Below are 16,023 nucleotides of genomic sequence, written 5' to 3'. Positions count from 1 at the left end.
ATGTTAATGTGAAAGCAAATGTCTATAATCTATAATACTAATATTTTAGTTCAGGCACTTCTTCATTTAGGGCTGTTTTTACCAACTAATATTTACTGAGTTTCATGCTATTCAGAATGGCAATCATTTTACATGAATTATCTTATTTTACGGTCTTGGAGGAAGATACTATTATTCCCATTTTACCAATGAAGAAACTGAATCTTATTTAGATTAGATAACTTTGTCAATGTTTCAGTTAAAACTATTATCTACGTGTACCTTCAAAGTTTGGCTTTTAAACGGTGCTAGGCTGGTACAACCAGAGTGGAGATGAAAGTCTTGTCACCCATTACAAGGCAAATAATAAATTCATAACTTGTAAGCAAAAGTTATAACTAATCCTTAAAAATAGTTCAAGTGCAAAAGATTTACTCACATCCACTAATAATTATAAACTTAGTGATACAAATATCTGAATGCCATGGATTACAGAATTTTTACAGTAAAAATTTATAGTTATGCTTTCTTTAGTGTTTTTATTTTCTTATGTTGCTATTATTGCTACTGCTAGTTAAATTTTACTTTGTGAAATGCAGTATAAATACACAGACCCCAGGGAACATTTATATTCAGTTATTTCCTGTCCTGTCAGCAGCAGTGGTACGAACTCCTCAGCTCTACACAATGGTCCCAGTCAGTGTAAGTTTTTCTCACATGAGAACTGTATGTTCTATTTGATTTTGTAGGAATACCTTGTGGTTGTGTGAATCAACTACATATTCCTGTGTCCTGTAAATAACATTGTTGTTACTCAGTACTCTTAAGAAACAAAATCATAAAACTCCACTTATAATAGAATTTTTCATTCACTGGTTCTAATAACAGATAATACATGAACTAAACACTCCCAAATCTTTTTCATATTAATAACAATATTTAAGACAGGGTCCTGTAAAGGTTAAAACAGGGCTCAAATAAAGTGGGCTGTATTCAGTTACTAAATCTGTCGTGTCTCTATCAAATGTTTCAAGAGCAGGATGGAGGACATAGGAATGAAGATAAAAACAGATTTAAAAGGCCAGGGCTAGGGGAGGATATAGCTCAGTGGTAGAGCACATGCTTAGCATGCACAAGGTCCTGGGTTCAATTCCCAGTACCTCCATTAAAAATAAATAAATAAGTAGATCTAATTACCTACCCCCTCAAAAAATCTTTTTATTTAAAAGGCCAGGGCTTAAGTTTGGGTTCAAAGTGGAGTGGAATGAAGGTTACCAGAGCTAAGAGGGGCTCTGTAGAGCTTGATGAATCCTCTAGAGGGCTGACTCATCAAATCACTAAAAGTGATGCTAGGATTAAGTATACTAAGACCCAAGAAAAATATCTCTTCCTAAGCATAACTGTGTAATAAATGTTTGTGAATGAACTTTTCTCAAAGTTCCCACTGAATATGTGAGGATGGCCCAGGAGCTCAGCAGTTTCCATGACAGTGGAGGAGTAATGACTGTGATTGGGATAGGATGCAAAAGGACCAATTCCCACCTCTGGATGGTACTTGGTATGTGAGAAACTGAATGTCTTCTATAGCCGGGACTGGTAAGGTATACGGCCTGTGTAATCTGGACTGCTGCCTTTTTCTTTTTTTTTTTTTTTGGTAAATAAAGTTTTCTGAAAAAGAGCTACATCCATTAGTTTATGTACTGTCTACAGCTGTTTTTGTGCTACAATGGTATTGCTGAGTAGTTACAATTGAGATCATACAGTTCACAAAGCCAAAAGCTTTACTATCTGGCCCTTTAGAGGAAAAGTTTGCCAACCTCTGCTCTATAATGGCAGGAGTGGGGAGTGCAGGGGGTTATGGGGGAGGGTGGGAACGGGGGAGGGTGGAGAGGGAGTGAGGGGGAGGGAGGGTTATCCAGGTTTCAGTTACGTCTCCACTGTGGAGATGACACTCTTTGAAGAAGATAAGATGAGGGCAGTCTGTTCTCCTCAGAGACTTTCAAGGACACAGCGGAAAGAAAGTGCTGGGCAGACGGAGTGTGAGGGTGAATCAGAAGGGATGAGAGGTCAGAGGTGAGGATGGCAAAGGGGAGGCTGGGGACTTCAGGGAGTAAAAGCCTAGAATACACAAGCAAGATGGGGAACATACTTAATCATAAGTTAATGAGAGATGAGTAACAGGATTCATCCACTGGTGAGAATCTGTAGAAGAAATAACTATTAACTTTAGTTTCTGCTGTTTTCCAGAAATGCTTGCTAGCTTTAGAATAGGAAATTAAACATATATGTGGCGGTTTAGAGCAAGGGCTGAGGACTGCACTTGGGACAGCCAGAAGGACGGGGGGCTCGGACACGCAGAGGCCCAGCTCCAAGATGGACTGACTTATTTATAACTGAGATGAACTATAAATGATAAAATTTTAAGGATAATTTCAAAGTAGCTGTGCAGCTCATAATAATAAATATAATCATGTGAAAAAAATTAAACCATGCTATCAATTGCTTAGTTTTAATTATGAGTCTGCTATTTCATTACTAAGAAAGTACAATCGATTTGACAGTTTTCTAATCACCAGAAAAACATGCTGATAATTTATTTGCTAAAGGTTTATTTTTAAAAAGTGAATGTTTTCAAAACTGTTACCATGTGCTTACCTGCTTTCTTACTGAGCTTGTATAGGAAAGTTTGGCGAGGGTCTGAGTGATCTCGACATGTCAATTGCAAAAGAGAACCTGATTTTTTCCATTTCTGCATAAACCACAGACCTAGACGGTTATAAATGATATGTGAGTTATAAACTGGAAATATATAATAACATATGCCAAGGTTATTAATTTTAATATATATTTCATTTCAAAATATGACACCCCCAAATTAGCATTTTGTTGGTGAATAAAAAATATATTTGAAAAACATTTCCATATTCTGATAACAAATATAAACACACACACACACAGGTTAACGATGGGTTACTGCTGGTGCGGAGGGCATGCTATTTCTACCTCATTCAGTAATGAAATCGGTAATGGCCCCTGAAGAACAAATTTGGGGAAATTACACCTTTAGATGTATTTGTTCAAATTATAATGAAGCAGAGGGGGATAACACTTCAAACACAGTAGCAGATCCACATGCCGGAGCACTAAGTCTTGGTAGATAAGCAGAGTTCAGTTACGGTAGACTGAGTGTATAAGGACAAACGCTTAGAATGAGCCATTGGATAAAGTTTTCTAACAACAGCTGAATATAATTTAAATTCCACATTTAACTGTATTTATTTATATTATCAGTTACCCATATTTAAATGCATCTTCCCCTTAAGTGACACTTCACTCTGGAGCTGGTTTTCAAGATTGTGGACTATGCATTTCTACTTTTGTTGCTTCTAATATAACAGAGGTGAACAGGGGAAGAGAAGAGGAAAAAACCCTTTAACAGATTAAAGGTGCTAATTGTAAGCCTACCTGGGGAGTAGTTTAGTGAAGAAAAAGAAGGTAATTCAAAGTGCTGTATCCTATTCATACTGGGCTCCATGTTGTGTTACTTATGGATTTCACTTTTCTCATGCCCTCTTTCTGAAACTGTAAAACTCTAGAACTAGCTACATCTTCTGAGCACCATCATTTGAAATGGGATACAAAGGAAAATGTATGGTTCATTTGTCAATGAAAGAGGTAGAAGAGAAATTGGAAATAAGAGTTTCACAGCTCAATGAAAAAAGTCAGATGAAATCTAATTTATTCTTACAATGGGAATCAATTGATCAAACTATAAAAACCATTTTAAAAAAATCTAAGGGAAAAACAAAGCCAAATAAAGGGCAAATCAAGTATCAGATCTTTCTTAAGGAGAATATTTATTCTAATCTTAGTTTCTTTAAAAAATTTAGAATTTATTTTCTCATAATATCCCCTCATCATTATCATACCAAAATCAAAATTAACATTCTATATAAAACATTCTGTAAGTTTACAGTATATTAAGTATAGATATTAATTTGTTATCTGCTCAACTAAAGAACAGAATAGCTTGTTTACAAGAGTAACACTTACTGGAAATATTTAGATAGTTTACTAAAAACAGGAAAAAATGCTACTGTGATGACAAATATCTCAGTATGATATCATTTTCTGAAATGCGTTTTATCACCTTATTTCATGTGCCAGACAAAATAAAAAAATAGCCACATCTTTTTTTTTCCCATGAAACTCCAAGTATGTGACAAATTGGCTCTAAAATAAATATCTAAAAATATTAAATTTGAACTTATATCTTCTCCCCATGCCATATTTTTTATACTGAACAATAAAACATCGTACCTGTGTTAACAAGCGCGCTGCTATTATAGAGTGTACCAAGGTGAGGTCCAGAAAGTGACAGAAAGGTATGAAGTCTGTTGAGGTAATATTTAAACCGTGGCCTTGTAAGCACTGAACGGATTATTAAATTGCCCAATGAATGTCCAATAAAGCTGTAAGAGAAAAAAAGGCCATTTCTCCCATAGTATTAGTTTTTTTTTAAAGATTAATTAATGAATTCATTAATTAAATGGAGGTACTGGGGACAGAACCCAGGACCTCGTGCATGCTGAGCACACGCTCTACCACTGAGCTGTATCCTCTCCCCTCCATAGTATCAGTTTTAAAAACAAAGTCAAAGCTGCTATCACTATATACAGATGTGAAATACCAAGAATTTAAAATTTTCTACGTTTGATACTCTGAAATGACATAACATATTTTGAAGGAAAAATGTGAGAATGTAGAAAAAAATCCTATTATATAATTTAAATATTTACTTTATAGAAACAAGGTATTACTTATTAGAAAATTTTTACCCATAGTTTATAACTGCTTAGCAAGAAATATATTTTTAAAGTAATAAATGTTGACTGGATGATAGATTTGCCTCCTTAGGTATACACACCAATTATTTACTAGTTAAGTCATGATTTAAAACAAAATGATGAAATTGTAACTATATGGATGATTTAAAAGACACTCTATACCCATTTCACTGTTCTCTGGTCCACAATCCAAAGTGGGAGAGTTCTTTGACTAAGTACTTTCAAGGCACAGGAGAAAATATGTGCATTTTCCTATTACAAGTCTCAGATTATACCAAAAGAACAGCTAAAAGGCATTTCATCTTCAAGGAATAGTTGGAACCAAAAGAGCCTTTTTGCTCACATGATTTCACAACAGACAGTATCCGAATCCCTGGGGACACTAAGTGAAAGAGGAGAGCTGGAGAGCTGTCTGAACGTGCTGACAGATGTGAGGACTGAGAGGCTGACAAACTCCCTCCCAAGGTGAAGTTCCCAAAGCTGGGAGGGAAGAGTTCTGAGGGTAACCAACAGTCCTCATTCTGCCAGATGAAGCTTTTGGGTAAGGTTGATTATAACTGACCATCTCATCTAAGACAGGGCATACTTTTGTGGATGAATGACACAATGGAAACAACACATTATTTTCTCACCATAAAATAATAAATTAATGAAAGGAATACAAGATGACTACAGACAATTTAGTAAACAGATTAAAGTCCATAAATGAAGAGAATAATTAGAACAGGAAAACAATCTCTCCTCCCCTCAACATACTTGCATCTCTCACCGTATTTTCACAGAAATCTGCTTCTAAAAAATGACTTCAAGTGAAAAACTGCCTCTCTCTTCTTCGTCCCTACTCCGTACTTCAAACCAGAGACAAACTCTAAATAAAGCCTGCAGGATAAAGAGCCAGCTTCTTCCTCTGACCTAGCTGGGTATGAAAGGAACCAGTTTATTCTAAAAAGAATTTTGAGGCAAGATTAGCTTTGACTTTTTCTTTAATCCTTACTGAATGAGAAGGAACAAATGCTTTTCTTTCCCATGCCTATTCACAATATCTGATTAAATACTGAAACATATATTGGTTTGATCATCAACTCTTGCTTAAGGAAAACTGACTCATGAAGTACAGTCATGAAACTGGAAGTATTTTTGCTGTTTCATTTGTTTATATACATCCATTTCCCTATAACCTTTCTTTTTTGGTAACACCTTTATTGAGATATCATTCACATATACAACTTATCCATTTAAAGTGTACAATTGAATGGTTTTTAGTGTATTTACAGAGTAGTGCAGCCATCACCACAAGTTATCACCCCTCCACCCCACTCCCATCTTCCTCAGCCCTGAGCAATCACTGATCTACTTCTGTCTCTGTAGATTTGCCAATTCTGGGCAATTCATATAAACTGAATCATATATTGTCTTTCCCTAAAATCTTTTACCTTTTTGTTCCCACTTTAAATTAATCTGAGTTGTGCTCTCCTGTATTTCAGAATAGGACAACAAAATTACTAGAAATTCTGTGTAATTTTTCTATCATCCATAGAGATGTAAAAGTAAATTACGTAATATTATAGAAATTACCTTATTTTTGAGACCGTTAGACTATATATCTGAATATATTGTATTATCTCATCCAGAAGACGATCAGTCATGCTATCAAAATCAGCAAAGGTATCATTCTAAACAAAAGCAAAATAGATACATTATATACTAAGTATGTATAATTACATGAAAAATTGCTTTTAATTCAGGTATTGAAAATACAGTTAAAGACCAGAGTTTTTTAGAGAAGTTAGTGAAGTAATATTCATGATATTAACATGAGCAAACAGTTAATTTCTAGGAAAAAAATTGTTCAGTGTTCTTAATGACACTTCATTTCACCCACTATCAGCATTGAACATCAGGTTATTTACATGGTTTAATTAATAAAATATTTGCATAGAAACGTGTAATTCTAGAAATTTTGTGCATATAAAGAGCTCATAAATTGAACTATAAATCATTTCTGCTTCCTTAGGATATGCATGAATGTTAAATGTCATAGAAATCAGAAAAATTATTTCTACTCCTACAGGCATTTTGTAGTAAGCAAATATTTAGGTAGAGACTAGTATAAAAATGTGTGCTTCTAATGAAAATACTGCCATTTTGTACCTGATTTCGCTCAGACATAAGAAAATCAATTCTTCCCCCAGGCAGTCCAAGTTCAATATAAGTTTTTACTAATCGGAGATCTGCACTGTTACCTAGAAAATGAAGGAAATGAAAATTATGTCTAAAGGATGAGATAAAGCAAAAGGCACCACATACATCCTCATCTAGTTTTACAGTTCCTGAAGACAGAGCAGGGCCTGAGCCAGTTCTGAATTGAGGGGGCACTCTGATATAGAGCCCTCAGTTTTTATTTCAAAACTGATTTCCATCAGCCGGAAGTTTGGGTCACAATAATGCTCTCACTTTCCCGCCTAATGATGTATTAACTGTCAGCACCCAGTCTGGTGACTGGGCTGCAGCAGCCGTGAGTGCCTGACTGAACTCTTTATAGTCGCTTCTCTAGATGATCATTTAACCAACCCCGAGTGCATTTCAGATTTAGATTCAATCTGTTGACTTTCCTTTGGCGTTACTAGTACAGATGAATAGAAATAAAAATCCATTTAAATAACCCAAGGGAGTTTATTTTAGTTACTAACTTAAAAGATATCTATGAGTACAAAATATTCGTAACAGATGTAATACATATATATAAATAGTTATTATTTTAAAAAATTAGTTTAGTGGCTTTTCAGTTAATTTCTTTGGCTTACTTAGGAATACAAATGTGTCATCAATTGCTGAATTTTTACTTTACCCTTCCAATATTTATATCTTTTAGCAATGTTGTGCATAGACCAAATTGACTGTTTTATTCCTGATTTTAAAAGAAATACCTGTAGCGTTTCACTGCTAAATATTCTTCCCATGAACTAGAAATATATACGTTTAATCACATTAGTGAACGAGACTAGAGCTACTTTTAAGGCTTAAAATTTGGTGTTTAGTTGTCATAACTGGGAATGGATACTGAATTTTACCAACACTTCATACTTGATTTGCTGATGTAGCATATTTTATTAATAAATTTCATTATATTCATCTATCCTTGCATTCTGGGAATTAAATCCTATTTGTTGCAGTTACTTTAATATACTGACTTGCTAGAGGGTTTGGGGGGACATTCTGTTTTTTAAATTTATTTTCTGCAATATTACTAGAGTTTTATTAAGTGTATTTACGTTGGATTGGTCCAACATATTTTTTTTTTTTTGAGTGTGGGTGTTCCATTTTTTTCAGATTTAATGACAAGGTTGGGTTAACTTCATGGAATAAAATAGGCTACATTCGATCTCTTTTCCTATTATTCTGGGCTAATTTACACACATGGGGATTATGTGTTTCTTGAAAATTTCAAAGAGGAATTTGTCAGAGATTTTACTGGGCTAAGAAGTCTTTCTTGGAGAACAATTCTTTGAAAATTTTTAGTGGAGGGAAAGAGGTTAGTAGTAGAGGTATTTTATTTCTTGAGAGTCAGGGTGTTTTTTAAATAAAAATCTCCAATTTCATGAGAATTTACTAGCTCAGACCTGTGTTTAGTATTTTTATAATCTATAAAATATTTTGTCAACTTGTTACTACAGAATCTCATTATAGTACAGTAATACTCTGGTAGTCTAGAGATATTTGGCATCTTCTAACACAGCTCTTAAGCAAGAAAAATAGTCTGTTGAGTAACCAAAATAGTTGTCATAAAAGCATAGCAGAAAGCCAGGTATTAAGAATTGAAATTATACTCTAATTAATCAATGAATCTTTAACTCTTTTGGAATTGATTTTTCTTGTCCATAAGGTTTAAAGCATCAAGCTAATAGGGAACCAGAAAGACTATCAAAGGGAGACAAAATGATTGCCATGAGTGACAGCTGATAAAAATAACAGTAAGAGAGAGGACAGAGAAATCGAAAGCTAAAATAAACAAAATGTTGGCACATGGATGTCAATTCCATGGAAAATTTAGTTAAAAAACAAACTTAATATTACACGTAGCAAAATTAAACATACCTCTGCTTCAGAATGTATTTAAGATTTAATTAATTTTAGCAGTTTAGAAATCTTTTTTCAGGTCAAAGATGAAATAAAACTAAAATGAGATCTCTTAGGAAAAGAAAACATTGGGTTGCTATGGGTTATATCAACAGATGTGACGTACCATCTAGACCATGCACACAGACAATGAGATGCACTCCATCTTCAGACCTGTCCTCCTCTTCCACGCTGAAATACGGGACTGAGGATGCCAGCAGAGGAACCTCACTGTACATGAACCCAGGGAGTTTAAGTTGCTTCAGTTCTTCTCTTGCCTGAAGGAAGCTGAAGCAAAATATTGTAAAAGTATCTTTACTAAACATTAGATTCAGTTTTTAAAACCAAAGAGACAATCTGAATTTGGAGAATTGCAGAAGAGGAAACCCAGAGATATCTGGTTTTAAAATAATGAAAATATGTGGGATCACCTAAATGATTTAGAAATCAGAGAGTGATTTTCTTTACTATTATTAGCACATATTCTGATAAAAAACAATGAATATTTAAAACCTGATATCACTACTCTTTTAAACTTGAAACCCACTAAGAAAACATTAAGAGTGGGGTTATACTCTACAGAATTTTATGTTGTGTGCACAGAAAAGCTAGGAGAATCTGATGCTGATCCCGTAATCAAATCCTACCCTCTCTGCTCCTTTTTAATCTTACATAAATGGAAAAGAAGGAGCCATTCTGCACAGTGTACCAGTGAAAATGGTGGGTACAGTATTTAGTAGTTTAGGTTATTTGTATTTTTCTCTAAAAATACCAATAAGGAGGGTCAGAACTAAGAGGGGGGTATGACTAAACAGAACTGGTGGCACACACTCACTTAGTGAGTGACAAATCTAATCAACTTGGGGATTGAGAATGTCAAAAATGAACGATTTTAACATTAAATCATTTGGACTGATAAAAGTAAAACTCAAAGAAGCTGATGAACACTAAACCGAGCAGGATATACTGGGGGAAGACACTCAGACCACTGTTTTCATGAATGACTCAGAAGGAATGTGAGGTGCCCAGAGGGTGCTGTAACCTTCAGCTTTCCAGCACAGCAACCACAGCTCTTCGACAGGCGGCTCCCCCTCCCTGGGTGCACCAGCTGTGAGCAACACACATCTTACATGCATCCATCAGAGTAATCCGGGAATTTAAAAATCTACAGCACAAGTGCCTAGACATTTCTCTCCTGGGGTTATAATGCCATCTGGAGTCAGACAGTAGAATATTTTGAAAGCTAGTGTCATGCTAGTAAACCTATGCCATCTTCACATTTTTCTGGACTTTTTTTTTTTAAATTGGTCCATGAAATCTCAATTCTGGAACCACTGACTTAGCTGAGGCAATCTGAGTCTGGCAGGCTTAGGAAGCCTCTGGCAATTATCTAATCTTTGCTACATGTATTTATAAAACCTAACTTAATGGGGATGGGAATGAGATATTAATGGGAAAAAAGGGTCTTAATCTCAATTATTCCACACTTCTAACGTAAAATTACCAAGGGGAAATCTGTATCAGGAATGTCTAGCCTGTAGAGCAGGCCAATCATGCAGGGAACTGCAGGTCTTTGTCAGAGAAGATAGAGTTTACTTCTCCACGTCAGACAGTGAATCAAAGAAGCACTTTCTGTATCACAGGAACAAGAGAATGTGAAATACACACGTCACCAGAGAAACACACACGTTCTCTCTCCCTCTACGTTTAGTAGCACACGCTGCTGTGCTTCCGCTACTTACGCTTGTATTTGAGGTTTTGGTGAATTTTCATACCAGGAAGCTGACGATGTGAAGTTGTGAGAGGCGCTGCTTGGCTGCTTTGTGATGGCATCACATTTGCTTTTGGAAGAAGACTTAACACTACAAGGAGACTCCCGTGGCGCGGAGGGGAAGGACAGACAGCCAGAAGTGCAGACGGCAGGCATACTCATACCTTCCCTCAGGTAGTCACTGTTCATTTTTTCAGCTTTTATAAGTCTCTCTTCTTCTAGTGCATCTCTGTCTGCACAGTGAGCATTTACTGTTCCACCCAGCGCTGAATAATCCGTTTCTTCATAATACCCATTTTCCACCATTTGTTGATCCTGCTCGTCCTCCTCCTCTTTACCCTGTTTCCGCTGAGGGCTCCTGATTTCTTTTTCAGAAATTTCCCTCTGAGGGCTAACTGAATTGCTGTAGCTAACAGCACATGTGTCAGAAATATCTGTACTGCTTTGACAGCCAAAATAGTTTTCCACAAGCCCTTGTTTTACCATATCAGGACTGGCTGAAAAGCAGTCATCCGTACCCAAGTGAGTTTCATTTTTAACTGGAGGCCCTTCTGAATAGATCTGTTTGAGATTCAATGCATCCCTATTTTTTCTTTTCACAGTTCTATCTTCACTGACTTCTGTACTGGTAGAAATGGAACCTGAAACCACACAAGGGGCACCTAACCAGACCAGTTCTGAATTTAATGTAATTGCAGTCCCTGCAGAGTTATTAGATTTATCAGGACTCTGGGGGTCTTTACACAAAGTGTCCAAGTTAGGTTTGGAGCTGCAACTACTTTTCACATCACTGGAAGTATCTTCATCTGAAAAAACAAATTGTAAAGGGTCTTTAGTGCTTGAATTTAAGGAATGGATTGCTATAGCTTCACTGTCCAAATGCCCTGAAAATATGACACTCTGCTGTTGCAAAATAATACTTGACTTTCTACTATCGTCACATTTTGGCAAATCAACTGTTTCTAGATTTAATACAGTTTTGCTATCGCTTAGGTGGCATTCAGGTACAACAGGTTTCTTAGGATTCTCATCAGGTGACAGTTCATCATCAGAAGGCAGAGAGTTTATGGAAGTTAAAGACGACTGGATCTCACTGAAAGCACTCGTGCTTTCAGTACAATGACTTCCTAATGAAAACTTTACATTATAATCAGGTTTCATCAAAAGCTGAGGAAATAATCTTTCATTACTGTAAAGACCTTGCCCTTGTACAGTTTCAAAGACTACGTCAGGGTTTGGATGTGTCGCAAAAGAACTTGGTTCACTTTCAACACCTGAATCTGAGAATCGAGATGAGGCACACGTGGCATTAATATCTGGTAACTTAATGGCATCTCCACTCACTACAACATGATATTCTTTTGTAGAAGAAGCAGGCTCATTACTTCTTAACTTAGCTAATGATTCTCCAACAGAATGACACTTTGGTTCCTGCAAAGCTTCCCTTTCAAGTGTTATTTCTATAGATTTAGATTTACCATTAGATTCTAAGGACTCAAAGTTGGGTACTTTTAAATTATCCACAAATATTTCATCTTGTTGAAGCTCTGTCCAAGGTCCTATTTTAACGGTTATCTTCTCTCCACTGAAAGGATCTTTAGTGCAGGGCTTTACTTCAATTGTTCTGACTCCTGAGGTCGGGGCTATTTGATGGTTATGGTAATCATCTGATGAACTTCCAGACGCCACAGTGCGTTCCACTTGTGCAATTTCACTATCGTCCTGGGAGATATCAAGTTTACCTGAAATGGACAAATTTGCACAAAGATTTAGGCTGCCAGAGTTCAAAGGGTCAAACAGGTCTGGCTGCATATTTTCAACATCTGGAGACTTTTGTTCAGTTCTCTCTGTATTAGTTGGCAAACAGCTAGCTTCCTTTTGACTTGTCTGTCTGATGTAGGTCTTTAGGTCAAAATTATATCCACGTATCGTGGGATCCAGACCTTCCTTCTGACTATGTGAAGGATTGCCTTCAAAGCAGTTAAAGAGATCATCTGACGCTGCACTTTTCAAACATTTGTAGCCTACCAAAATCACAGAATCCTTAGAGTTCTGTTTTATTAATTTTTTTGTGTTTTCAGGTTTCATTGTTTTCATGAGCTTAGTAACCTTAACCTTGGATTTATTTGATTCTTCATTCTTTCCTTTTAGAGGTTTTGTTAGCTGCTTTTCACCTTCTGTATACCAACAACTGGAGGCACCAGCAGGTCTGACTTTCAGCTCTGGGCTAGAAAGTCCAGCTACAGAGCTTTCTTCAGTCTCACATTTATCCGTTCTACTGGAATCTGATCTCTGAAGACTCTGAATTCCCATCCAGGGTGCATCTAAGTCTTTTATCCAAAGAAAAAGAAATTCAGGTTTAAAACAAGGTGTGAGAACTCATATGATTAAGACTACTTTTTCTGACTATAACTTTCCAATATCTTCGAAAATACGTAAAACTGGAGGGGGAAAATGGCCCCACATCAGGGAATGGTTTTATGTCTATTAGGTAGAATATACTGAAAATGACACACACAGCTTACATATTTTAGTTAGATTACACTTACCTTCAACAACTGAATCTAAATACCTATCTTCAAAGATTATAGGTAATGAATTGAGGTCTCCATCTAATTCACTACATTCAATAGGTAGGGGTGGAAGAGAACTGCAGAAGGAAGTGTTTTTGATAGCGGTGCACATCTGTAGATGACTCTGAGCACTGAAAAACAGTTCTTCAGTCAGACTGCAATTTAGAAATGACACCCAGTTCCACCTTACGGTCTACGCACTCCCGCCCCCTCACCAGCCCTGTGCCCCCTCCTCAGGATATGACCTCCTATGGAAGAGCTCCTTGGCCAGAGACAAAAACTGGTAAAATGAAAACTATGGTTCACTGACAGTAAATTTTTAACTTATAAAATTATGGTTTATTGGTAAATTAGTTAATTTCTACCATATTCTTCTATACTTTTTAATGTTATTTCAAACTGAGTTATCGATGCTTAATGTCTGGACTTCCTAATTAGCTGAGAATGGCATTTAGGAGAAAGACCAAGAGCTCAAATGCCTACTAGAGACTTGATGACAATGTTGAAAAAAAGCGTTCCACTGCCGCACTTAACACATAGTGAGGAACACAATTAACAGCTATTTAAAACAAGGTGTATAACTTTCTAACACAAATGGTTTTTGAGAAAAACCTTTTCTTATGGAAAATTTCAAACAAATAAAAGTAAACAGAATAGCATAATAAACCCCATCACTCAGTTTCAAGAATTAACTTTTCCCCCATCTTGTTTTATCTATACCTCCATTTACTACCTATGCCCAGGCTCTATTTTTTCATTGCTTTCTTTTGAGGTATAATTCACATGCACTGAAATAATACAAATCTTAGCTGTGTGATTCTGACGAATGGACACATGATACAGAATACGTCCATCTATTCAGAGAGTACCCTCAGGACTTTCCAGTCAGGCTCCCAGCCCAAGTCGACACCAAGACAGCCACCGTTCTAATTTTTTTCATCTTAGTTTTGTCAGTTCCAGAACTTCATATACATAGAATCATATATTTACTCTTTTATGTCTGACTGCTTTCACTCAGCGTAATGTCTTCCAAGTATCTTTTTAAGCCAAAAAAAAAAAAAAAAAAAAAAAAAAAACCCCACCAGATCTAAATATACTCAGTAGGAAAAATGGAAGGCATCTACTTTGGACACTTGGATTGCAAATCTTCTGTGTAACAGGAGGTAGTCCTAGTCAGACTACTTGCAAAACTCTGTAATACATAACGATAAATGGAAGAGATTCTGTCCCGTGAAAATAAAGATACAAGATGGCCAACTGGAAGGCCGGAGCCAGGGCTGTATAGCAGATCTGCTGTAGGGGCTGGGGAGGAACACTTCAATATGCTTTCTTATATCAGGTACAGGTCTGTAAGTGATTCATAAGACCAAACCCAAACTGATTCAACAGGAGATTTCTGAGCTGCAAATTCTCCTAATTTCTTTTACTGTAAATACTGTACATTCTGTCACTGATAAATACTGAGATGACACCTCATGTAAAGGGAAATAAAATCATCTAAATTTTGGATGGATGATACTCACTGAAGTTCCTGGTATGCAATGGCAGCTTCTCTTGGGTGTTCAAAACAAAAGAACGCCTCAGAAAATCTGCGTACCTGAAAAATCCCAAAAGGGAGTGTGAATGTCATGGCACATTTAGAAAGTCAATCAGGAGCTGGATGGTACGAAAAGAATCCCCTCCATTAGGCCTTCCGTAACCACCCCCTTGAGAAGTTATCTCCCTCCTCAGGGTTGCTGAAGCACTGATTTGTGGGAACACGTGAGTTAGGAGAACAGAACGTAGAGGAAGAAATTAAGTTTTCCATGGCAGATCCACGGTTTATCCTCCAAAGATAGGGATTCTGTTTGTCTGGCAGTGCCTAGCACGTGGGAGAACTGCAGGATGAGCTGGCAACTGTGTGACGGCCCAGCACCCCAGGACCCGGCAGCTGAATTGACCGCCGGTATCCTGAATTCAGGCATTTCACCTCTGAGCCTCGATGACTCGTTTTCAAATTACACTTAATACTTACTCTACATTTGAGGCTATTGTGAAGAATAAACAAGGTAATAAATTCGATGCCCAGTTTTATATCTGGAAAATGGATATAAATATAAGTTACTGTAACTACCGTTCTAGCATTCACCACATTTTTTTCTTGAAATAACCGTATGTGTGGATTGTCTCCTCTTCTAACGTGTAATGTTCTTTAGAGTAGAAACTATATTTTGGATGATCTCTGCTACCTCTCACAACATATATCTTGGTTTGTTACAGAAGCAAGTAGCTGGTAAATACTGGTCAAATCTAGTTGATTATTTCTTCCATCACATTTGTATTTTGCCCCTTTCATTTCTAATTATGCACTGTCAGCTATTAAAGCAACATGAAGCCACTTATAAGGTGGTGGCAAAGATATTTTGTTTGGAGGGTACAAGGAGGAGAAAGAAATTATACTCCTTCTAAGATTTTTTTAAAAGGGAAATGTGATTTAGGGTTCTTTGGTTTTAAATGCACAATGAACTGGAGAACTGTTCAATCTGTCATCAAGCTATAGCCAGCTGAATTTCTGATTTCCTAAGCTTGTCTCCCTGGGCTGAGGAGACTGGGTCTGCAGAGGAACGAGTGGCGAGGGAGGAGGGGAGAGGAAGGTGTGAGGCATTGGTGAGAAGGATGCCACTCGGGTCTTTACTTCTAAATGCTGCCCGATTGCCTCTTCTTCCTCCCTCTAAGGGAGAGATGAGGAAAATGTCTG

The 16,023-nt window shown here is 36.7% G+C and overlaps 1 protein-coding gene across 5 annotated transcripts in view; it reads right to left on the bottom strand.

Annotated features, from left to right (window-relative positions):
- Positions 1-16,023, bottom strand: part of FAM135A (family with sequence similarity 135 member A) — a 119,349-nt gene that overhangs the window by 11,927 nt on the left and 91,399 nt on the right. For 2 of the 5 annotated variants that reach the window (XM_074368751.1, XM_010967575.3), the window contains exons 13-20: positions 14,810-14,883; positions 13,263-13,417; positions 10,685-13,043; positions 9,070-9,230; positions 6,978-7,069; positions 6,402-6,499; positions 4,300-4,451; positions 2,635-2,745 (exon numbers count right to left, since the gene is read on the bottom strand). In XM_074368751.1, the coding sequence (XP_074224852.1) occupies positions 2,635-2,745; positions 4,300-4,451; positions 6,402-6,499; positions 6,978-7,069; positions 9,070-9,230; positions 10,685-13,043; positions 13,263-13,417; positions 14,810-14,883 (3,202 nt within the window). The remainder of the gene's footprint in view (positions 1-2,634; positions 2,746-4,299; positions 4,452-6,401; positions 6,500-6,977; positions 7,070-9,069; positions 9,231-10,684; positions 13,044-13,262; positions 13,418-14,809; positions 14,884-16,023) is intronic. The other 3 variants (XM_074368754.1, XM_074368755.1, XM_074368752.1) reach the window with 3 other exon arrangements.

This window comes from Camelus bactrianus, chromosome 8 (assembly GCF_048773025.1).
Source record: "Camelus bactrianus isolate YW-2024 breed Bactrian camel chromosome 8, ASM4877302v1, whole genome shotgun sequence".
Lineage (NCBI taxonomy): Eukaryota > Metazoa > Chordata > Mammalia > Artiodactyla > Camelidae > Camelus > Camelus bactrianus.
This window is presented reverse-complemented; position numbering and strand designations above follow the sequence as displayed.